Raw genomic sequence first — 22,529 nt, forward strand, 5'->3', positions numbered from 1 at the left:
GGCGGGGGCCGACCCACACTTCTGCTGACGAGGACTGTGGAAGTAGACGTCTGATGGGACACCAGCCACAGGATAAACAAGGCAGAGTGCCAAGTGCTCAGTGGCGACTGACCCCTTGCGAGCCCATGGACTGTAGCCTGCCAGACTCCTCTGTCCAAGAATACTGAAGCAGGGTGCCATCCCTTCTCCAGGGGATCTTCCCGACCCAGGGATCAAACCCGTGTCTCTTAACAGCTCCTGCATTGCAGGAGGATTCTTTACCACTGAGCCACCTGGGAAGCCCAAAGAGGAGAGGGCCATGCTAAATAAATAGCACAACAGAAATTGTAAGTTAAGTGTTCCTTACAATTCAAGTGTTTTTTGGGAAAAAAAAACAAGGTGCCCCTAAGGATAGACCACACAAAAACACACATTTGTTTCATGCCCCGCACCAGGCCTAAAAGAAACACACTGAGCTTCAGAGCAGTGATCTCCTCTGCAGAGCGAGATCAGGGAGGTCAGTAGGAACTTCTGTCATTTACTCTACACACGAGCATTTATTACCACCATGATTACAAAACCTGAAGCCAGCTGAGACTGGCCTAAATGCTTAAAAAAAGGGAACAAAATTCAACTACAGGTATCTGTGGCTTCAAAACACTAGAGACAGGAGTCCCTGGCTGGTCCTCAGGGGGCGCCCGCAGAGCCTTTTCTGTTGACCGTGACCCTGGTGCTTGGGCAACAGCAGACACAGCATCTTGGGCATGTGCATGTATGTCTGAGGCTCCCCTGCCCCCACCACCAGGGAGAGGTGCGGAGGGGGAGCTGGGCTCTGGGGATGGGTTCCTAAGATCACTCGTCAGACCCTCTGCTTATTAGTTTATTAGGTGGGACCTTCTGCAGCCCTCTTTGCACCTTGTTTTTTCATCTGTGAAAGTGAGGGGAACACTAGCAGTTACACTGCCTAGGGATTTACGTGAGGAATCCTGGTGCACCAGGCGTTTAGCCCAGTGCCAGGCACATAACAGGTACCTGGCAGGCGTCGCCTGGGACAATCCTTCTGTCATCACTGTTTGCATGCCCTTTAAGCTAGCAACTGCAACTACACTCTCCAACATTTAGCGTGAAGAAATCAAGGATACGGACAAATAACTTCCTGATGTTTGTCACACTGTCTATTAAAAAACTGCCTTCAACAAAATACACAAGAAGAGACTGGCCACAGGAAGTTATGATTATCCACATAACAGAGGATTACATAGGTCTTGAAATGATACAACATAACTAATTTATGTGGAGAAATGTCCACAACATGTAACAAAAGCAAGGCCTTATGAAACAATGCAAAGGGGGAACCTCTGCTTTTATAAAACACACACACACACACACACACACACACACACACACACAAATACATATATACAGGAGAGAAAGCCTGTGTGTCAAAATGTTTACAGGGGCATGAAATTCCCTGGGTGGTGGAATTATGGGTGATTTTTGTTCTTTTCTGTGTTTTCCTGTTTCGCAAGTTTTCTAAAACACATATATCTCTTTAATTAAAAAAAAACAACAAAAATTTAACATTATCCCTTGGGTGGGTGGGGGGGAAAAGGCACATGGGATTGCTTTCCAAGCATGGGGATCCCCCAGGGCTGCCTCCTGCCAGGCTTCCTGCGCTCCACCCCGACAGGGGGACGGGCCCTCCCGGCTGTGGCCAGCAGGGATCCTGAGAGCTCACGGTCCCCAATGGGGACAGGAAGGACTGTGGCGTCCCCGGGCTTATCTCCCCGGCCCAGCCTCCGCCCTGGCCCAGCGCGCACTCACTGTCGGAGAAGCTGCCGCCCCTCCTTCCACACCAACGGGCTGTTCTCCAGGGTGACCGACTCCACGGGGCCATTGGAGACTGCGGGGTGGACAGAAAGGAGGCGGGCTGTCTCGAGGGCTCCACCCAGGCGCCCACCACCTCCTCCACCGGCCCTGTCCTCACCCTCAAACCCAAATGAGTCACTGCGGAGCCACCCGCTGAGGGGGCCTGGAGCCTCCCTCTCCCCCTGCCCTCCTCCTCTCTAGTCTCTTTGGGTCACTCCCCAGACCGTCCCGGACTGTCTTCAGACTCTGTTCTGCTATTTCCCCACACAGGAAACCAGCTGGGCTCTGAGCGAACGGGCAGACGACCGTGGCCCAGGCCACCCCGGATGCTTCCCGGCTATGTGGCTTGAGCAGGTCGGTTTACTTCTCTGAGCCTCAGTTTCCTCATCTGAGAAACGAAGTTAACAACCACAGCACCCACCTCCTGGGACTGCTGTGAGGACTGAATGAGGCAGCCTGTTTACTTTCCTCACCGAGTATTTATCGGGCATCCATTATGTGGCCAGCTAGGTGCCTGGACTGTATCAGTCAACACAGACCCCTGTCCTTGTGGAAGGCACTCTGGTCGGCGTCCGACATGAAGAACAACGGTCGCCGTCAGCCTCACCTTGTGAACACACCACACTCTTCCACATCTCCGCGCTCCTGGACCCTCCTCCCTCCACCTGGAACACCCTCCCTACTTCCCCGATGGTGAACTGATGCCTCTTTCTAGGAGCTCTGACCCTCAGGGGCCTCGTGTGTCTGCCTCAGACAGAGGGACCGCGGACAGGACTCCCAGGCCTTCCCTGTCCCCTGCCCCCCACAGGAGGGCACCAACAGTGAGACCCGACCCCTCCCGGTCCCGGCCACACCTGCTCTGCGTGGAGCATGGCAGACTCGGGGGTCCATCTCTGCTCTGTCACGCTCGGTTTGCAGGGGGTGGGCATGCGGGGAGGATCAGGCTGGCAGTGCGTACCTGGTTCTGACAGTTCTGGCTTCTTCTCCCCCTGGTTCAGGTCTGTCCCAAATTTCAGTTTATGGTATTTGGCCCTAAAAGGTCAAATGATGAACGAATGAGAGGAACCGAAGCGTCGGCAGGGCCAGCCCTCGCCTCCAGAATCCCAGAGCCTGGGTTCTCGCTCTCCTCCGCCCTGCCTGACTGGAAAGCAGCTGTGGTGGAGGCGGTGGTACAGATGGCACTGTGGCGAGCCCGCTGCTGGGAGCCGGGCACACCGGGCTGCCGTCCCAGCTCTGGGTCCTTGAAGAAGTCCTCTCCCTCCAGAAGCCTCACCTGAACCCATCGGGCCCCTGGAAGGCAGGGATGAGACGAGGACTGTGTGGCGTCTGCCACATGGTGGGTGGCTGCCATGATGAAGCCGTTGCTCGCGGTCTGCCCTGAACCCCACCCACAAGGTCCTGTTCTGCCCCCTCTCCTGGACCGTGTGGTACTGAGTGATAGAGGAGAGGATGCTCCCAGGGGCTCGACCCCTGAAGGCAGGCAGGCCGGGGCATGGCGGGGCTCACCTCTCCTGCTTCAGTGCGTATTCCAGCATCTTGATCCGCCGCACCAGGTCCGTCTTGAGATTCTCCTGCCCCTTCCTCTCTCCCTGGAGGAAGGCCACCTGAGCCTGTGGGTGGACAGAAGGGGATGGTAGATGGCAGGACTCAGGCTCACTGACCTGTGTCTCTCACTCGCTCGGGGACAAGCAGCTCCAGCCCCCCATCCCCTCCCACCCCAGGGACACGCAGCAGCCACTTCTTCAAGCGTGGAGACCTTCAGCCAGGGTTCAGCGGAGCAGTGAGAGGGTGGCTGGATCTGCATCCCCGTCACCCGTGATGAAACGACTGGAGACAGACTGGGGACAGCTTGGGGCTCCCTTGGCCCCCACCTTTGGGGAGAAGGTGGGGGCGGTAGGTATTAAGAGCCCTGGGCGCCTCCTCCCCCACCCCCGGGCAGGCGCCGTCCCCAGGGTTGTTGGGGGAGGTGGCATGGCCCTGTTCAACCACAGCGTCTGTCTCTGGGGGATGTGGGAAGCTGCTTCTGGAGTTTAGGGACAGGAGTGGGTAGCTCGGCTCGGCTTGGCTCTCGTTGCAATGCAACAGCTTTGCCGCCCGACCTCCACGGTGGGGACCGACCGTCCTGCTGGAGTCGGCCCAGAGGAAGGGAGACGTGCCACAGACATGACCCCGGGCCCCTGCCAACCACTTCACACCGTCTGCTGGCCGGGGCTGCCCCCATCTGCTCTGGCCCGTCAACGGGCCTTTTGGAGACACCAACGGCCTTCGAGGCAGGCTCCTGGCCCCCGACCATGCTCCGGAAGCCCAGTGCCAGAGCCCCGAGCGCTGCGCTCCTCCCCGGCTTCCGCTCCAGCGCTCCTCTGACCCCAGCTGGGACCGCCTGAGCTTCAGGCCTGGCTTGGCCACTTCCGCAAGGCACAATCTTACACGGGTCGTCAGCCCTCTCTGAGCCTCCACTTCCCCTTCCAGAAAATGGGGCTCCTGAGAGTGCCTGCCCCTCACGTGTTAAGTTGTTCTCAGTCCAAAGCCTGGCACAGATGAAGGGCTAACAAATGCCAGCTCCCACCTCTTGTTATTTTTATTTTCTCAAAATACTTAATTATTTGGCTGCGTCCGGTCTCAGTTCTGGCATGCAGGCATGCAGGATCTTTCCTTGTGGTCCACAGGCTTCTCTTGTGGGCTTAGCTGCCTCACTGCATATAGAATCCTAGCTCCCCGACCAGCGATCAAACCGGCATCCTCTGCTTTAGAAGGCAGATTCTGAACCACTGGACCACCAGGGAAGTCCCGGGGCCCTGTTCTTCACAGGAGCTAGGATGCCTGAGACCACGGAGCAGAGGGGTCTGTGGCTGTCAGGCCTCCTTCTCCCCCCGCCCCCGGCAGCTGCATCGTCCTGGAGCTGACCCTCACACATCATGTGCTTGCTGAAGAACTTCCGCAGCTCCCTCAGGAGCCCCCAGACACCTCTGCCAGGCGGTGAACATTCCCAAAGCCTTGCTCCAGGACTGTCCACCGTTGGTGGCCTCTCAGATGCCCGTGAACATGCTTCCTCCTCGCCCTGGGGCTCGAAGCGCCCTGACCTCCCTGCCCCTGGCACTTGTGCCCCACACAGCCCTGTGCCCAAATGCCTCCCATCGCCCGCCGCCTGCTCCAGGGACCAGGTCTCTCCCTCAGGTCAGCAGAGATTCAGATGTGGGCTGAGTACTGCTAAGCACTGACCTGGGGAAAAGGCACACTCAGACACCGCTGGCAGGGCCACAAACTCACAAACCCCTCCAGCGGGCCATCTGGCCACATCCATAAACATGTTAAATACACATTCCTTTTGTCCTTGCAGTTCCACTTCTAAGGAGTTTACCCCATAAGTATAACTGCAAAGGTAGACTTCCTTCCTTTGCATATGTTAATGCACAACAAAAGTATCTTTCATTCACTCCACAAATATTTACTATGTATCAGATACAACAGTGGACACAGAACTGAACAAGATGAAGTTCCTATTTTAGAGGAGGGTATGGGACCAGCAGTGAACAAATAAATACCTGTCGCAGGTGTGCTATGGAAAATAAACCTCACCTGTCCACTGAGAGAAAGGGACTCCTCCCAAAACTTCTTTTCCCTACACTTTAAATCAACACGTATGTACATAAACACCTAAGGCCAGACAGGCAGACACACATGTGATCAACATCTCGGGAGTCTGAATTTATGTCCTTCGTGGATCTTCTCAGCCACCCAAATCAACGCTGTCCTGAGCAAGTTTTAGAAGGTGAGGAGAGTGGTGGAGAAGACGAGGGCGATCACCAAACACAGGTCCTCATCTCCCCATGCCCTCACCTCTCTGGGCTTCCATCCACAAGTTTCTGCTGCCGGGTGCCTGCCCCGCCTGCTGAGGCCACAGGCGTTCCCCCCTGGACACTGCCCGCCCGTGATGGGACAGGTTCAGGGTGCGGGGCTGGCGGAGTAACAGAGAAGATGAGCGCCTCCTGCCCCCACAGAGCCCCCAGTCCAGGACACGGGCCGGGCACGAGCAGCCACAGCTAACACACGACTCGACTCGGACCCCAGGAAGGGAGCAGAGGGGGTTGGGGAGGAGGTACACCCATGTGAAGAAGTGACAGTTCAGCTGAGACCTGAGCCTGCTTAGCAGGCAGCCAGGGGTGGAGCGCGCAGCTGGTGGAGAAAGGCAGACTCTAAAAAGGCTGGTATGGCTCCATGCGAGAATGTGTAAAAGGGTTAGTGAGGGAAGTCAGAGAAGCTTGTTGGCCTGACAAAGAATCACAGACCATGCAGACAAGTTTGAAATCCACCCTAAGAGCACAGGGGAGGCTATGGAAGGGTTTTTTCAGCAGGCCAGAGACATCATCAAACCTACATCATCTGAAGGTAATTCCACAAGCTGCGATGTGGAGAAATGATAGCTCGGGGGCGGAGGGGGGCAGGGAGAGGGCCCAGCTAAAGGCCCAGAAACCAGTCACAGAATGAGGCAGATCCCAGGGAGAAACGACAGGGGCTCCAACTAGGAACAGGCAGGGGGTGAGGCGTGGGTTGAGGGTACCAAGGAGGTGGCCCTCACCTGTGGGGGAAGAAAGTGGAGGGGGAGAAGCAGGGTCCAGAGTCACACCCAGACGTCACACCTGCTCACCCCACAACGGGCCCCCTTGCTCCACAGCAAGCCCTGAGCGCCCATCAAATGATGATGCGAGAACATCACTCTGCGCTGTGGGCTCCTTCCCAGTTCTTCCGGAAAAGAAAGGAGAAGGAGGACCAGAAAACACGTGGGTGAAGTGTCCTGAGCTGGTGGAATGCCGCAGAGAGGGGAAGCGCTGCGGGCCTGGCCCTCCCACCCTGCGCACACAGCCATGGCTGCCGGGTCTGGCAGGTAAGGCCGGGATCTGGAAGTTCTCTACCCAACCACCACCTCCACCCACTGTCACTGAGACAGGGCGGCCGCCTCTCCTCCGGCTGTTCCCTCGCCATCCAGGTGGCACGGGAGGAACCTGGCTATCTCAGTCCTCCTGGGAGTGCTTGCTGACTCTCCCCCTCCCAAGCTTTCTGTCCCGCTCCTCCCAGTCCCTTCAGTCCCATCTGGCCCTGTGTCTCCGGCACTCCACTCCCCCCTCCCCAGGCTCTGGCAGGGCTGAGTCCCTGTGGATCCCTCAGAGCCCCTTGTGAGGCTGGCGGGGGGCGGGGGGTGGCGGGAACCAGCTCCCCATCTTCTCCACCTGCAGCAGTGTACTCACTGTCCCTGCTCGTTCCTCAATGTCCAGTCAGATCCCCCCACCCCTGAGGTTCCTCTTGTCCTCAAAAAAGCTCGCTGCCCTTTGCAGAAGTGCCACAGCCACACCACTGAAACCTCAACTGCATGTGAACCTCTGTAACCCCTGCGCAAACCAGCCTTCTCTGTTAGCCTGAAGTTTCTGAAGGGCAGAAACCTCACCACCTCCTCAGAATCCCAAGCTGCCAGCTCCCTGCTCCTATCTTCCGGGCGCCTCCTGACAGGACCTCCCAAGAAGTTGCCTTTTCTGCCATTCCCCCACACTGATTGTCTGGTGCCAGGAGCAGCTGCACGAAGAAGCTATTTGGAGAAGAAGTATTCAGGGTTTATGGGGAAAATCTGACGCAGTCCAGGCCTTGAAGGCTCTCGCGGGAGAAGTCACACCTCTCTAAGTGATAAGTGCTCAAGTAAAAGTGTATAAAAAGAGGTGCTGCTGCGGGGAGTGTAAATGTGGGACAACTTGGCAGAACCAATCACCAGTTTATAAACACGTCTATTCTACCACCCCACCTGTTTATTCTGCTGTACACTCACACGGGAGGGAATACGAGGACAGTCCCTGCAGTCACTTCCAATGGGCAAAAACCGGAAACTACCTAAAAATCCATTAAGGGGACACAAACTAAATGAGCGATGGTGCAAACACCCACAGAATGTTGTTTTCAAAAATAATAAGCGCTCTGTGTGCTCACATGAAAGAAACACAAAGATATATAAGTACGTGAAAATAAGTCACAAAATGATGCACGTAATGGGATGTAAACGGCAGGAGGAAAAGGGGACGACAGAGGATGACATGGGTGGATGGCATCACCGACTCGATGGACACGAGTTTGAGCAAGTTCCGGGAGTTGGTGATGGACAGGGAAGCCTGGCGTGCTGCAGTCCATGGGGTCACAAAGAGTCAGACACAACTGAGTGACTGAACTGAACAGGATTTCATATATTACACACACAGAGCTGAATTACTTTTATAGCAATAATAGAGTTTGGGGGAGTGGATCTTTCCCTTCTCACTCACTTGGGTGTATGTGTACATCTATACACCCAGGCACTTCTGAGATCCTTGAAATTTACTAATGTAACAGAACAACAACAACAAAAGAGTACAAAGTTAGTTACACTGGAGCCTGGACAGAGGACAGCCCACTGGGCACAAACCACAACTTCGGATCAGACTCCAAGAAGGATCACTAAGCACGGGAGCACACACATCTTTCCTCTTGCTGGTCTCGAAGATGAGGCAGCGGGGTGGTGGGTGCTGCGGGGCACCCTGGTCTGATATGACCGCCGGGATGATCCTGGGAAGGTCACCGAGCTTCCCTGAAACAAGCTCGTCATCTGTCCTGGGCGTCAGACGGGTATAATTCATGGGCTTGAAAGCCCACAGAACACCCCTGCCACCCACAGGCTGTGACCCTCAATACATTACTGACCTTCTCAAAGTCTCCACTTCCTCTTTCGATTATTTTTGAAAAAGAAGGGAAGGGGAATAACATCCCTCAACCTCCCAGAATGTTGCAAGCATTAAACGATACCATGTATTTGCTGTGTCTAATACAGTGTCTGGCCCATAATATGTACTCGATAAACAGCAGCTGCTATTAAAATTGCTAAATAAGGGCAATGTCCCTGGCCCTGTCTCCACAATGGGGGTATTGAGAAGATCTAATAAGATGTACCCTGGGCAAGCGCTCAGGAAGTGGAGATGGGATACCAAAGCAAGGGGTACTTACATAAGGCTTTCTCCTCCCACCCTAAACCCAAGCCTCAGCCACCACATAGCAAAGATCCCTATGGGGGGGGAGAGGTGTGGGATGCTCTCTTTAGTCATCCTAGGGAGAAAATTCTAATCTGGTTATTTACTTGGGTCCCCATCTCAACCAGATACGAAACAGCAACTCAGAAGGGGAAAGACCAGCTGCTAGGAACTGACTTCTGCTAACAATGCCCCAACCCTCCAAATCCTCACCACTGGGATACCCAGGCTCCTCAGAACACCCTGCCAATTGACCCACACTTGTCAAGGTCACAAAATCCAGCCCAGGTCCTCAGCCTCTTCCAAACATTTCAGGACACCTCCCCCCCTGAATCTACTCCACAAACCATATGATCCTTTCCCAGAAACTTCCACAAACACCTTCCACCCCAGGATCCTTCTGAGATGTTTCCTCTGGCTGTCTCCCTGCTCTACAAAAAGGCTCCCCCTGCCATGCCCCAGGTCCCCCGATTCCTCCTCACTGTCTCCATTCCACCACCCCTCTCCACGGCTGGCCAAGTTTGGCCCTTCCCTACTCCAGTTCGGGGGCTCTCCATCTGACAACCCACACACCTCCCATCTCACGGCGGGGGCCCCCACGCCTCCACATCCCCAGAGTTTCAGCTCTCCGTTCTCTTCCAACACAGGCTCCTGGCTCCATCCGTGCTTCCAACCCTAAGACTCCTCCTCTGCACTCGGAAGCCAGGCCTGCCAGGGCTCCCCAAAGTTTCCTCCTGAGAGGAGAGGACACACACCTTCACGGCCCCCACCTCCCGCCCGGAGACCTTGCTCCGCATCCTTGGGAGTCCTCGACACAGCCGTCATTCAGTCCCTCCAGTCCAAACGCTCAGAAACACACACCCGTCCCGGGCTCCCTGACTTCCTCCCGCGACTCACACGGGTCCCCCGCCCCGCTCTCGCCCCCGCCTGATCCCAAGGCACCCCCGACGCCCCCTCTCACCCACCGGGGGTCCATCGGGCTCCCCCTCCAACGCGCACCTGGTCGGGGACGGAATGAGGAGTCCCTCGTGCGGAACCCTGGGAGCTTTTTGCTCACTTGTATATAAGACCCCTCCATTCTCTCCTTCGCTGAGTTCTCCTGGGGTCCCCTGGGGGCCCCGAGGCCACTCTCTCAGGAACCTTTCCGCCGGTCGGTTCACTCCCACTTCCACTTCCAGCAGGCTCGGGTCCCCCGCGCCGCCTTCCCCCGGCGACCGCGCCGGGGCCCCCTCCCGCCGCCGGCCGCCCGGGTGCCCTCTGGCCGCCCCCTCGGCCGGCCCCTCACTCCGGCTCCCGGCCGGTCGCCGGCCCCTCCCGCCCCCCCGGCCGTCCCGGCGGCCATTGCTCCAAGATGGCGGCGGCGGCGGCGGCGGGTGAGGCCGGGCTGGGCCGGGCGGGCGGCGGTCGGGGGTTCTGGGGCGGTGCTCACCTGCAGCTCGGCGCGCTCGGCCTCCCAGCGGGCCTTCTCCGCTTCGAAGCGCGCCCACTCGTGCTGGATAAAGTGTAGGATCCCGGGCAGGCTCAGGGGCTCCGGTCCCGCCGCGGGACCGGGGCTGCCTCCGCCGCCGCCGCCTCCCTTGGCAGCCGGGCCGGGCCCGGGGGCGGGGGCGGAGACCAGGGCCGCCCCCGTCGGGCCGGGGCCCGCGCCGGAGCCCAGCGGGCGGCAGGAGGAGGCGGCGGCGGCGACGGCGGCGGCCGCTCGCTCCTCCATCATGGAGGCCCCGGGGCCGGCCCGCGCGCCCGCTGTGCCTCGCGCGCCTGCGCGGCCGCGCCAGCCTTCGCGCGCGCGCTCGGTGGAGGCCCGGGGGGGGGCGGGTGACGGGAACGAAGTCGGGCGCGCGCCTCGCCCACCCGGGTCGACCCCGAAGGCGCGCGCGTGGGAGGGGGCGCGGGGCGGAAAGGGGGCGCGCGCCCGGAGGAGGGCAAACGCGAGCTAGGCTCCGCGCGAGGGTCGCCCCTGGGAAAAGCGGTACTTGGGGAGGGGCCGCTTTCTACCCCCCTCCTCCCGTTTCACCCCAAAGAAAGACTCTAGCCCTCTCCAGACCCAAATAGCACTCTCCTCCACAATCACTGTCACTCTTTGAGGGAAAGAACGACCACCAGGGGTGGTTTCAGCAATGGCCCCATCCCGATTTCTGGCCCAGGTCGGTTGTCATGGTAACTCCTCCCAGTATGGAACACCCTTAGCCTCCCCTCCCTTCCACCTTTGTGGTTATGGAGCTCCAACTCTCTCCTGGCCCTGCACCAGGAAGAGGTTGCTAAGGTAACCCAAGTCCCTGGTGGTTCTTATGCTCCTACCCTCATCGGTTACTATGGCAACCTCACCTAGCACTCAGGTAGAAAGGACCCCAGCCCCAAGGACACTGCTGAGGGAAGCAGCTCTTTCCCAGCCCCTCCCCCCAGCCACCCAGTTGGCATTACCATGGTAACCATCTCCCCCTTTCCCATCGTGGGAGGTCTGTGGACCAAACCAACCAGGTGTTTTTATTTAGAGGAGATGCTCTGCTGAGAAGTAGTTGCTATGGTTACAAGGCCTGGACCATCCCCAGAGAGGTGAGAAACAAGCAAAGCCAAGTCCTGGTTACTATGATAATGGGGGCAGTCCCCCTTCTAGTGACCCTAAGACCCACCAAGGTAAAGGACATTTTAAGATTGTCTCTCAAGATGGAGTGGGTCCAGGGAAGGGGTTGTCATGGTAACACCTTCTATCACTTCCAGTCTTACCTTTCTGGACACATTTATGAAAGAAGGAGTGCTTATACGTTGCTATGACATCCTTCCCATCTGACTTTTATAGGTGAGATGAAATTGTATTCTATTGTGTGAAATTGACTGATTTGAGGTCTCCTGGTTTCTCCTTCCCTCAGTGGTGCAGCTGAGCTGGGCTGGAACCACCCGCCCGAAGCTCCCTCATCCTGCAACCTAAGAGGTAAGAAATCCCTCAGTGTCACCAGCACTCATGTGGAAACTGCCCTTGTCCCCAAAGGTTTCTCCATACATCAGATGTTTTCTTTATCCATCACATTACCATTCTACAGATGCAGCCTTTGAGACTCAGACCAGGTGAAGCCTGGCCTGAAGTGAGTATAGATCCCCTTACGCTGTTTCGTAGGCAAGGGCAGGACAGTCTCAGCTTAACAATCCTCTCCTCACCTGACCACCTTTTCTCTTTCATGCCCCCTTTTGTTTTCCTGCTCTGTCTGTCAGTTGTTTGCAGGGATTTTATCTGTTTTCCAACCTCTGGAAGGACCTGCCCAACCACTGTCTGGTTTATCCCGGGTCTCCAGAACACAGAAGACACTCAATAAATACTTGTTTGTTGAGTAACAAGTTGAATTAATTAATTAACAGGCCATATTTAGCTTTGAAAGCACCTGTTAGGTGAGGACAGGGGAAAGAGGGTTGTCTCACTGAAGCTGGGCTGAGAGTCGGACTGTCTTTGTGGACCCAAAAGAGACAGCCAAGTTTATTGGCTAAAATCACAACTCTGAAGCCAGCTTCCCCATCCAGTCTTGGGTTTGCCACTTCCCACTGTGTGACCCGGAGCAAGTGTCTTCACCTTTCTGTGCCTCAGTTTCCTCATCTTTCAATGTGATCATAATGTGAAGATTAAACGAGTTAATATCGGTAAAATGCTTAGAATACGGTCTGGCACATCATGAGTGGCTAGAATTGTTGATATTATTACGATCCTGTTATGATCTTTCAGAAGCCTCGTTTCATCCACTTTGCCCCGATGTTTTTGAGTCCTTACAGTTTTTGAGTCCTTACAGTTAGGGAAGCCAAGACCGATCTTGTCACGGTAAAGATGAGTCCTCCCTCTTTCTTCACTGGTCCCATCACCTCCTCGTTTGACTCACACCCACTGGTCTCTGAGAAACCAGCTTCTGTCCTGTGTCCTGTTGGGTGCCTCCTGGCTCAGAGTCAGCCAGACAGTGCCTGGTGAGAGTCAGGGCCCGGGGATGGAGACCTGAATTCTGCTCCCTCTGGCCTTCCTCTCTCTGGGGCTCAGGTTCCCCATTTGAATAACAGGAATCAGTCATTCTTTCCATGCAAATTTATTGAGCACCTGCAGTGGGCAGGGTACTGAGCCATGTTCTGAGTATACAACATGAAACAAAACAGACAAAACAAGACACAAGATAAGTCACATCTACATGAGAACTACTAGGAGAGGAAAAAAGACATCGGAAGTATGGGGGTGATAGGGTGAGGTGTTTTAAGTAGGTCTGCCAAAGGAAGGGGCCAAGATCTGATAGCTGGCGGGGTGGGGGTGGGGGGCGTGCAGCTGCTGCCGGGCCGGGAGAGCGTCCAGGCAGAGGGAACAAGTGAGTGCTGCAGCTGAGGTCTCCCGGGTGTATCTGGAGAATGGTGGTCCACGTGACTGCAGCTGAGTGGGAGAGGGCAGGGATCACGTGGGGCCTTGTGGGTCGCAGCAAAGACTTTGGCCCTCCGTTTGAGTGAGGCTCCAGCCACAGAAGGCTTGAGAGCAAATGCAGGGAGGACAGGATCTAATTCAAAGTCGAACAGGCTCCCTCTGGGCTCCGAGTGGGACCCAGACCATAGAGGACAAGGGTGAAGCAGCAGGATGGTCTCTCTATGTTTTTTTAAGCGAAGCTAAATGGTCCTCAATTTTTAATTTTTACTTTTCGGCCACACGGCGGCATGTAGGATTCTGAGTTTCCTGACCAGAGATAGAACCCACATTGGAAGCACAGAGTCTTAACCACTGGAGCACCAGGCAAGTGCCAGGATGGTCTCTTTAGAACTGTTAGAAGATTCTGAAACCACCTAAGGCTCTGTGCTGTGCTTCTGTGTACCTGAGTGCTGAAATTCTCAGGTTTTTAAGACCCCGAACATTCTGTGGTTTCAAAGTTTCCTCCCCTATTGTAATGTGCGTTGTCCACGCTCAGGAGTCTTGTCTGTTTCTTATGTTATGTGTCCACGGCTGGGTCCCCAGTGCCTAGGACAGTACCCTCTGTGTTGTAGAGTTCCACAAATAGATGCTGAAGGGTGGGAGGAAGGAGGGGTCCCTGGAAGGTCCAGAAGGTAATTCCAAGGTCCTGAAGAATAACAAGTCACCTGAAAGTGCAACGCAGATTCTTAAGCACCATCTGAATTGGATCAGAGAAGGACAAGCAGGTCTGGATGACTGAAGGGGATGGGAGGGTGTTCCTGGTGGGTGAGAGAGAGGAGACGGGGAGACCAGGGCAGGGCCCCAGGTACAGCCCTGGGGGCCTGAGTGGGCTACACAGAAACCGTGCCCCCGGTCATCATCATTTCCCCAAGTACATTTTCAGTGTCCAGCTGCATGCAAGGAACACAGCGGTGATTGAGACAGCCCTGGCTGTGTCCCCTTGGGGCTCACAATCTAGTGGGGGCAGACAGACCCATTCCCAGACAGTGGCAAACCAGAACGGGCAGCCCAAAAGCTCTGGGAGCCTAGAGGGAATTTCTCACCCAGCCGGTGGTTCAGGGAGGGCTTCCTGGAGGAGGGGGGCATCTGAGCTGAAGCCTGAACATAAGCAGGAGTTCTCCAGAGGAAGAGAGGCCTGGGGAGAAGGTGTTCAAGAGGAGACTCTTCCAGGCAGGAGGAACAGGATATGCAAAGGCTTAGAAATAAGCTTGTTTGGGAATTCCCTGGCTGTCCAGTGGTTAGGGCTCTGAGCTTTCACGGCTGTGGGCCTGGGTTCAATCCCTGGTCATGGAGCTAAGCTCCCACAAGCAGTGCAGCATGGCCAGAAAAAATTTAAAAACCATGTGTGTGGGGGGGTGAATAAGACTTGTTTGAAGCAAAGCCCAAGACGACTTAGGCTCAGAATTCGAGAAAGTGTGGCAGGAGACGGGCTGGGGAGGCAGGTCACACCTTGTGAGACATTGTGAGAAACTTAGACTTTCTCCCCAGAGCACTAGGGAGCCATGGCAGATTCTGAGCAAGAGAAGGAGAGGTCAGCGTGTGGTTTCTGCAGACCCCTGTGGCTGCCATGAAGAAGGGACTTGGTCAGGAGGAGGCTGAGTGGGGATCTGGGTGAACCTGGATTGAAGCAGGAGCTGGGGGAATGAGTGGGAGGGGTCAGAAGTACTCAGGAGGGAGGAAGATTAGCTGGGTCTCTAATGTCCCCCTTTCTGGGAAGGATTGAACCTAAGATGATCCTTCGTGGGGAAATTGTTTCTTGAGTATCTGCCCAAAATGGGGCGAGTTAGCTATTCCTTGTATGCTGGAAACCACCCAAGCTTCAAGTTGTGGTGGGGATAGGGAGACAGCGCCACCTGGGGGTTGCCTAGAATGTGACCAGTGAACAGACAATGGGGGGTGCGCTATGGAGCACAGCCTTTCCTTTGATGCAGCCCACTCTACTTTTTTGGGGGTGGGGAGGACAGCTTCCCAGGTGGCTCTGGTGGTAAAGAACCTGCCTGCCAATGCAAAAGACATAAGAGACACAGGTTCAATCCCTGGGTCTGGAAGTTCCCCTGGAGAAGCAAATGGCAAACCACTCCAGTATTCTTGCCTGGAGAATCCCATGGACAGAGGAGCGTGGCAGGCTACAATCCACAGGGTCACAAAGAGTTGGACACGACTAAAGCGATTTAGCATGCACGTACTCTACTTTTTAAAAAATGATATTTTAATTGTGACAAAAGACACATAGCAAGATTTGTCATCTTAACAGTTTTCAAGCATGTAGTTTAGTAGTTACATATATTTTACGTATATTTTCAAGCATATAGTTACGTATATTCATACTATTGGGGAAGCAATCTCCAGAACTTTTTCATCTTGCAAAATTGGAATTCCATTCCCATTCTAACAATTCCCCCTTTCTCCTTTCCCCATGGTCCCTGGTAACCACCATCTACTTCCTGTTTCTGTGAGTTTGACCCATTCCATTAAAAAAGAAAATTAATTAGTGGCTAAGGTTATAAATTGGAATTTCTGACTTAAGAAAACTACAAGCTTTTCTTGCAAAACCAACCATCTGGCTGATCATCAGGAAAGAGATGACCAGATGGCAGAGGATTTGAGGAAGTGAGAAGGAGACAGTAGGGGAGAGGGGCTTGGTGGCCACAGCTCTGACCCCAGGGCCACAGTGTGGGAGGGAAAGGAAGGAATGATCTGGGGTAAGAGCAGAGAATGAAGGGGTCTGGGCATTTGTAACTGAACCCGAAACTGAAGAAATTTACAATGAATTAAAGGGTGGGATTGAACAAGGAAGACGGGAAGGTGGTTCATTTGATAAAAACTTCCTGAGCATCTAGTGTGTCCCTGGCTCTGGGCCGTGTGGACCCAACAGTGACCAAGACAGGCTCCGAACCCCCCTCAACACAGCCTGGTCCCTACTCTTAATGAATTAGAGTGGTAAGCTAGAGTCGGAGAAGCTGTGGGGAGGCTGAAGGAGACCAGAGGGGGTTGCATTACTCAGCCTGGGATCAGGGAAGGCTTCCTGGAGGAGGAAAAGTCAGAACTGAAGTCAAATAAAGAAAGGGCTGGGAGAGGAAGACAAGGCTGAGGATGGGTGGGGGAGTTTCTGACAACAGCTCCAGTCTCCCATTTTATTGCCCCCCACCCCAGGATACCCCGGAAGCCCAGCTAGGGCCTGATTTCAGCCCCATGCGGCTCACCCGCTGCCAGGCTGCCCTGGCAGCCGCCATCACCCTCAACCTTCTGGTCCTGTTCTACGTCTCATGGCTGCATCACCAGCCCAGGAGCTCCCGGACCAGGGGCTCCCGCCGTGGATCCGCATCTGGCCCCCGCGTCACCATCCTGGTGCGCGAGTTCGAGGCCTTTGACAACGCAGTACCCGAGCTGGTGGATTCTTTCCTGCAGCAAGAGCCTGCCCAACCAGTAGTGGTGGTGGCCGACACGCTCCCCTACCCGCCCCTGGCCCTGCCGCGCATTCCCAACGTTCGCCTGGCGCTGCTCCAGCCCGCCCTGGACCGACCCGCCGCAGCCTCCCGCCCGGAGACCTACGTGGCCACCGAGTACGTGGCCCTGGTGCCCGACGGGGCGAGGGCCGAGGCACCAGGCCAGCTGGAGCGCATGGTCGAGGTGCTCCGAGCGGGCGGCGCACGCCTGGTGGCCGCTCCCGTCGCTTCGGCCAACCCGGCCCGGTGCCTGGCCCTGAACGTCAGTCTGCGGGAGTGGACCGCCCGCTACGGCCCAGCACCCTCCGCACCGCGCTGCGACGCCCTGGACGGGGACGCCGTGGTGCTCCTGCGCTCCCGCGACCTCTTCAATCTCTCGGCGCCCTTGGCGCGGCCCGTGGGCACCGGCCTCTTCCTGCAGACCGCCCTCCGCGGTTGGACGGTGCAAATGCTGGACCTACCCTTCGGCGCGGCGCGCCAGCCTCCGCTGGCCACGGCCCATGCGCGCTGGAAGGCGGAGCGCGAGGGGCGCGCACGACGGGCGGCGCTGCTGCGGGCGCTGGGCATCCGCCTGGTGAGCTGGGAGGGCGGGCGGCTAGAATGGTTCGGATGCAACAAGGAGACCCCGCGCTGCTTCGGGACGGTGGTGGGCGACACGCCGGCCTACCTGTACGAGGAGCGCTGGACGCCCCCGTGCTGCCTGCGCGCGCTGCGCGAGACGGCCCGCTACGTGGTGGGCGTGCTGGAGGCGGCCGGCGTGCGCTACTGGCTGGAGGGCGGCTCGCTGCTGGGGGCGGCCCGCCACGGGGACATCATCCCGTGGGACTACGACGTGGACCTGGGCATCTACCTGGAGGACGTGGGCAACTGCGAGCAGCTGCGGGGCGCCGAGGCAGGCTCGGTGGTGGACGAGCGCGGCTTTGTGTGGGAGAAGGCGGTGGAGGGCGACTTCTTCCGCGTGCAGTACAGCGAGAGCAACCACCTGCACGTGGACCTGTGGCCCTTCTACCCCCGGAACGGGGTCATGACCAAGGACACGTGGCTGGACCACCGGCAGGATGTCGAGTTCCCCGAACACTTCCTGCAACCTCTGGTGCCCCTGCCCTTTGCTGGCTTCGTGGCGCAGGCGCCCAACAACTACCGCCGTTTCCTGGAGCTCAAGTTCGGCCCCGGGGTCATCGAGAACCCCGAATACCCCAACCCGGCGCTCCTGAGTTTGGGGGGAAGCAGTTGAAGCTGCCGTGCCTGCTCCTGGCGTGCGGAGAACATTCGGGCACAGGGCGCTGTCCTCTGCTTCGTGCAGCTGGCGTTCGGTGGGCGGGCCAGGGATGCGAAACCGGCCAGCCCCGGATATCAAGGATGCGCCCTACCCAGGAGTTCCAGAACTGGGGCTCCGGGGCTGGGACAGAGTTTTGGAAAGAGAAGGAGAGTGAGTGTAGGTTCTGGGGCCAGATGGTCTTGTTGCAATTTTTCTGTGCCCCGGGTTTCCTTCGGTACTTCGCGCGAACCCTCGGGGTCTAGCGCAGAGCCCAGGGCACTTGGCTGTTGGGTTGCTCTCGCCACTAGAGGGCGCCCTTGTCCTACCTTGGGGCCAAGGCGAGTGTACGCCCAGAACCTGTGTTCCACCGTCTTTCAGATCTCTTGAGCCTTTGGTCTTCTGTCAGGTCTCTTGCGCCTGACTGCACAGGATAACAAATCCGCTCCCCCCTACCCGCCCTCCCTTATATTTTTCTCAGAAAATGACCTCCTTCCCTCCTGGGCGAGCCCTGGGGGGGTGCATGCTGCTATTCACCCCATCTTGCGGAGAAGGAAGCAGGCTCAGAGCTCAGAGGTGCAGATATGGTTCTGGATCCCAGCCCCAGGCCCCTGAACTGTGTTACCTCATTATTTTAGCTCTCTGCACCTGTTCGCCCACTCGCAAGGCAGGATGAACAGTCCTCATAGCTCACATTTACTGAGCACTTACTGTATATCAGGCTTTGTTCTCAGCATTTCACACGGAGTAACTGACTTATCCCTCACCTCCACCTTCTGAGGTGGGAGCTGCTATTATTTTGGTTTTACAGAGAAGGAAACTGATAAAGTCACTTGTCCAAGGTCAGACAGCTTGGGAAGTGTCAGAGTGGGGGACTTGAACCCAGCCTGTCAGTCTGGAGACTTCACTGCCCTTGCCCACATCGTCTTTGCGGATGTGGTACCCCAAGGTGGGTGCTTGGGGAAGCCAAACCACTTAGCAGGTGACGCGGTGGCAGCCTTCCTCTGGTGATCAGGCACCTCAGAGGAAATCCTTTTTGGGCATGTACCTCCAATATGTGTATTTATTGCTAAATTATATCCAGGCACTACTGGCATTCTGTATATTAGTAATACAGCTCAAATTATTCCGTTTTAAAATTAAAAAATAAATAGGGCTTTGTTGACCAGCCTTATCTCAATGACATGTCCTGCACACCCCTTGGATATGTGCACTTGGCTTTGAGAGCACAGGCTCTGAAAAGGGAGAGGTCTGGGTTCAAATCCAAGGACTGCTGCTTGCTCCCACTATGAACTTGGGCCACGAGGGACTCTGCTTCCCTGCACCTCACTATGCACCTGAGAAATAGGTAACGGTGATCCTCAACCCACAGGAGTAAAGGGGTTGTGAGTCAGGACCAAGTGTGGCTCTTGTCTTTCTTTGTGACCTTAGGCAAGTCATTGCTTCTCTGAATGGATGGAAGGATTGGTGATCTTGCAGAAGTGTGAAGCCCGTGGAGGAGAAAGCTTCACCAGCAAGAGAAGATAAATGCCACTTCGGCCCAGTCTCCAGAGGCTCAGACATCCCAAGCCTGACTTCTTATAATGCAGCCTCTGTTTCTAACCACTGAACCTGCCAACTGCTGGCAATCTGTTGGGTTCCCAGGGAACATTCTGGAAGCTTAAGGGGATGATTCAGGTTATCGATGCGGTTGGACAGTGTTCTTGGCTCTGCACAGTCCAGGGAAATGTCTTATACACAGGGCACCTCCACACAACGAAGCAGGGGCCCTTGTCACATACTGTTTCAAAATGTCCCATCAGGCATTCATGAAGGAATGGTGATATTCAAAATATTTTGCAACTGGTATGGTAATATAAATATATAAATCAATATATGCATCACATTTTTACAATATTTTTTAATTCTAAAAATGATCAAAATTATCTATATATCCATACTTCTTGTTGCCAAGAACCTAACTTGAAGCTCAAATCACTTAAATTATTGTAATGTTTTGTTTCATTTAGAAATTGTTAGTGTGACTTCTTGATCGACACAGCTGTATATGCATATATACATAAAATATATGTACATATATATATTTAAAACAACCTTTTCTTAGCTGTGGTTCGAGAAGGGAACCACATCAGATGCTTCTAGCAACTTTCCATTAAATGAGAATCATTAGAAACTTGAGATCTCAGTAGATAAAGAATTTCTCTTAGACTCAAACTAGTGTGTTGGTGTTTTTTTTCGAACTGTTTGCAGTTCCTGAACTAACAGCAATTACATTTGAGATTTTTCTAGCCCTTAAAATATTGCGTAATCACTTTGTCTGTTCAATATCTTTATTATCAACTAAGTAATGGGATGACAGAAAACCCATCACAACAACTAACTTGAACTAATAAGTTTGTTACAATATGTCTTTTTGAATTGTACTGCTTTCTCAATTACTCTTATACGGTTCACCAGCCAGAACAGAAGCTTTTCCAATATTTTAACAACCAGCCCTTCCACACTAGCACAAAACCTGGTTAAGAATTATCCAAGCCCAGAACTAGACTCTCCTTGGGCAAACAAAGTCCTTTTTGGACGGTTTTCACTAGTTCTGAATTTTCCAGGAAGTACAACTACCATGTAAGATGAGGGAAGCTTGTATCAGGTTCTGTTCAAAGCTTGGCCAGGGATTGTCAACAATATCAAAAAATCATGTTCCACCTGGTTCTCAGTAACTCAACACCTACGCTGCGTGTTTACAGCCGACTAGGGAGCCGCCTACTTTACAGGTGCAAATGTTTGGTTTCTCTCAGCTTCGGGGGAGGTGGCCCCACATATCTGCATGTTGAAATACACAGTGTACATCTTTACCCTTTTTTTTTAAGTTGTTATTTATTTGCTTATTTTGGCTGCACTGGGTCTTCCTTGCGGTACACAGGCTTCTCTTATTGTGGCGCACGGGCTCTAGAGTGGTCGGGCTCAGTAATTGTGGGCTGGCCTAGAGTTAGTCACTTAGTCATGTCTGACTCTTCGCAACCCCATGGGCTGTAGCCTGCCAGGCTTCTCTGTCCATGGAATTCTCCAGGCAAGAAGCCAAGGTAGCCGTTCCCTCCTCCAGGGGATCTTCCTCACCCGGGGATCGAACCCGTGTCTCCTGCATTGCAAGCAGATTCTTTCCCGTCTGAGCCACCAGGGAGGGAGGGTGGCCTGCCGCAATGTGGGATCTCAGTTCCCCAGTCAGGGGTCAAGCCCATGTCCCCAAAGGGATTCTTAACCACCTGACCATCGGGAAAGTCCCAAATTCCTATTCTTTTATTTCTCCTTTTTCTTACAGTTTGGGCAATATGGGATTGTTTTGTGTGTGTGAAAGGATTTGTTTTTTGAATTTTTATTTCTGATCCAAATATAGTTGATTTACAGTGTCTTGTTAATGACTGCTCTGCAGCAAAGTGATTTAGTTGTACACACACACACTCACACACACTCATGTCCATTATTGTAGGATACTGAATCTAGTTCTCTGCGTTGAGTAGCAAGACCTTGCTGCTTTTTGGAATCATTTTTAATATCAGGTGTGAGTGGGTTACACTACCTATGAACCTCATTTCAGGAGAACCAAGAGGATTTTCCCAGAGCTGATATGCAAGTCAGCACAAGCACTGGTGTGGCCATGCCTGTGGTTTAAACACAAAAGCATTAACTTACGGGTTAATTCATTGGTATATGGTCCCTGCCAAGAGTCCCTCTTTTTTAATTTAACTTTTGTGTCCCTGTGCGGCATGGGGGATCTTATTTCCCAGACCAGAGGTGGAACCCATGCCTCCTGCAGTGGAAGTGCAGAGCCCCGACCACTGGACCACCAAGAGTCCCCTATTATGCTGGCTCTCCCGGGGGACCCCCTCCCTAGATACCCCCCAGCAGCCCAGGGCTCACACTAGGCACGGTGGGAGGAAAGGGGGTCCGTGTCTCGGTGCCTGTCAGACGGGCCAATGCATTTACTAAGTAGCGTCTCTTTTGTGTATCACCACTGGACATTACAGAATATTTGCTCTGAAAAGTGAATAGCACACAAAGACATGTTTACAAATGCACTTTCATGCATGGCAACTCCCAACTGGAAACTATGCAGTGTCCCTGAACACATGAAATAAGATGTATACATCCATACAATGGAATAGTTCTCAGTGATTAAGGTGGACAGGGGGAGGAATGAACTACTGATACATGTGAAAACATGACTAAATCTCTAAAGCATTATGCTGAGTCAAAGGAGCTGATGCAAAAAGCTCCATACTGTACAATTCTGCTACTGTGAAATTCTAGAAGAGACAAAAGGAATCCTTCAGGATCAAAAACAGATCAGTGATGGCTGGACCCCGGGGTAAAGGAAGGAAATAACTGTAAGGGAGCATGAGGAAATCTGGGGAGGCAGCGGGAATACTGTGTTTTGTGATGGTGGTTTTTCACGAGTGTAGGTATCTGCCAAAACTCATCCTTCAACTCCCCTGGTGGTCCTGAGGTTAGGACTCTGAGCTTCCACTGCA

At 54.5% G+C, this 22,529-nt stretch overlaps 2 protein-coding genes across 4 annotated transcripts in view; one reads left to right on the top strand and one right to left on the bottom strand.

Moving 5' to 3' along the window:
• STRN4 (striatin 4) overlaps window positions 1-10,619 on the bottom strand; it is a 24,649-nt gene extending 14,030 nt beyond the window's left edge. For both annotated transcript variants that reach the window (XM_065926365.1, XM_065926364.1), the window contains exons 1-4: window positions 10,315-10,619; window positions 3,355-3,458; window positions 2,807-2,880; window positions 1,804-1,882 (exon numbers count right to left, since the gene is read on the bottom strand). In XM_065926365.1, the coding sequence (XP_065782437.1) occupies window positions 1,804-1,882; window positions 2,807-2,880; window positions 3,355-3,458; window positions 10,315-10,599 (542 nt within the window). In that variant the 5' untranslated portion in view covers window positions 10,600-10,619. The remainder of the gene's footprint in view (window positions 1-1,803; window positions 1,883-2,806; window positions 2,881-3,354; window positions 3,459-10,314) is intronic.
• On the top strand, window positions 10,232-20,217 carry FKRP (fukutin related protein). Of its 2 annotated transcripts, none has more exons than XM_065926366.1 (3): window positions 10,232-10,258; window positions 11,753-11,814; window positions 16,456-20,217. In XM_065926366.1, the coding sequence occupies exon 3, from the start codon at window positions 16,495-16,497 to the stop codon at window positions 17,980-17,982; it is 1,488 nt and encodes a 495-aa protein (XP_065782438.1). In that variant the 5' UTR covers window positions 10,232-10,258; window positions 11,753-11,814; window positions 16,456-16,494; the 3' UTR covers window positions 17,983-20,217. The 2 variants fall into 2 exon arrangements, with proteins under 2 accessions (XP_065782438.1, XP_065782439.1); XM_065926367.1 differs by having other exon boundaries at window positions 10,239-10,253; window positions 11,754-11,814.
• Window positions 20,218-22,529: the final 2,312 nt, after the last annotated feature.

This window comes from Muntiacus reevesi, chromosome 2 (genome assembly GCF_963930625.1).
Source record: "Muntiacus reevesi chromosome 2, mMunRee1.1, whole genome shotgun sequence".
Lineage (NCBI taxonomy): Eukaryota > Metazoa > Chordata > Mammalia > Artiodactyla > Cervidae > Muntiacus > Muntiacus reevesi.